Source organism: Habropoda laboriosa, unplaced genomic scaffold (assembly GCF_001263275.1).
Source record: "Habropoda laboriosa isolate 0110345459 unplaced genomic scaffold, ASM126327v1 scaffold104, whole genome shotgun sequence".
Classification (NCBI taxonomy): Eukaryota; Metazoa; Arthropoda; class Insecta; order Hymenoptera; family Apidae; genus Habropoda; species Habropoda laboriosa.
Window position 1 is genome coordinate 212097 of NW_017100199.1, and position 1556 is coordinate 213652.

General features: G+C 48.7%; 1 protein-coding gene across 1 annotated transcript; it reads left to right on the top strand.

Annotated features, from left to right (window-relative positions):
• Nucleotides 1-993: 993 nt before the first annotated feature.
• LOC108570379 lies at nucleotides 994-1276 on the top strand (the record flags this gene model as incomplete). The annotated part of the gene is made up of 1 exon (XM_017932232.1): nucleotides 994-1276. A coding segment is annotated over exon 1 (283 nt), but the record flags the coding sequence as incomplete, so codon positions are not given.
• Nucleotides 1277-1556: the final 280 nt, after the last annotated feature.

Here is a 1556-nt window from a genome sequence, read left to right on the forward strand (position 1 = left end):
CGGTGAGCGTAATAAAGCATCCGCGTGTAATCGTATCAGATTGAATAATAGGCTGCTCAAGGCTACCGAAAAGCATTGCCCCCGGCTGGCAGGCCGCGTCTGGAGAATAAGGAGAATCGCGCGACACACGGCAGCAACTGCCTAATGTCTCGACGCGCGTTCGAGTAGTCGCTTTGAAGGCGAACAGAGAGATTAACAGATAAAACGTGGCCTGGCCCAGCGAGACGTGCCAAAATTGCTCGTCCCTCGGCCGTGGACAGTTTCATTGAGAATCCGCCGTGAGTGTAACGGCCAGTGACCTCGATATCACAACCCGCTACGCGCTCTCCTCCAGGAGGGAATGCTTTCACGAAACTGTATCGTCGCGAAATTCCTCGTCGTCGATGTTCCCAAAATCGTGCGTTGATTCGCGGACAAACAGAATGTGCACGTGGATCGTTCGTGCGTAAAAAGTTTCTGTCAGTGACCGAGGAGGACGAATCAAGTTGATATAAGTGAGTAGTAAAGGTGGGACCGACTTGTCGAGGAAGATAAGACGGATCTAGGGATCGTTAGTTAGCGTGGATTGTGAGAAAATTAGTAGAAGGTGTATTTGTGCCGCTTGGTGAACTGCTCGATCAGAGTCGAGTTTGAAATTTCGCGAGATCTCGTTTCGAGTCTGTTCTGGTGACCTGCAACGAAGCATCAAGATCGATGGATTTGTAGATCATCGGTGGTGACAGGATAGCAATCCTCCAGTCAACTCGATTCGTTTGACGATACTTACGTGTATCTCTTTGGAAAGAAAAGAGGGGAGAAAGAAATTGTAAAGAGACACGTAAGAAATATACAGAGGGAAGGTTTGATCAAGGTGGAATTTAGAGAGGGAGAGAGAGAGAGAGAGTGATGAGAATCGTGATCACATAGTGGAGAGGCGAGTACGCGAATGGTGACCACAATTGGTACAGAGGTGCGCGAACGCCGACATCATCATCACCATTTCCTCTTCGTACAATGGACGTTTTCAAAATCGACCAGTCGCTGAGCGCGGGTCTGGGTAGCGCCCCGGCGCCAGACACCCTTACGCCGGAAGTGTCGTTCGACGCTGGTAGTGAGTTCAATCTGAGCTTCTTCGACGGCCCGGAGGAGAACAGCACACAGGGTTTCAGCGATCCCGGTTCCGTGGGTAGCGCCAGCGCATCGCCTCCGCCTGGAACACCGGCCAGCATCCCGGTAAACCCTTCGAACGCCGCCCTACCGATTGTCCAAGTACCCCCTGGCATCGTCATTAAGCAAGGTTTGTCTTTCATTTATGTTTCTTTTCCGTTTTACCGCGAACGCGTCACTTTTTCACCGATTTCTTTTCTTTTAGATATCGTACGGATTTTTCGAATTTTGTGATCTTTTTTCGTTCTGTTTTATCGGTATTAGCGGTTTGAGGAAGTTTTTAAAAGTACGATATGCAGGAAATATGGAGAATGTAGGTATGAAATATGTGGTAATTGTGCAGTTTTAACGGGGATCGGAAAATTTGGATGATTCTGTTTCGCCGATATGTATTGTAACATACGTAACTG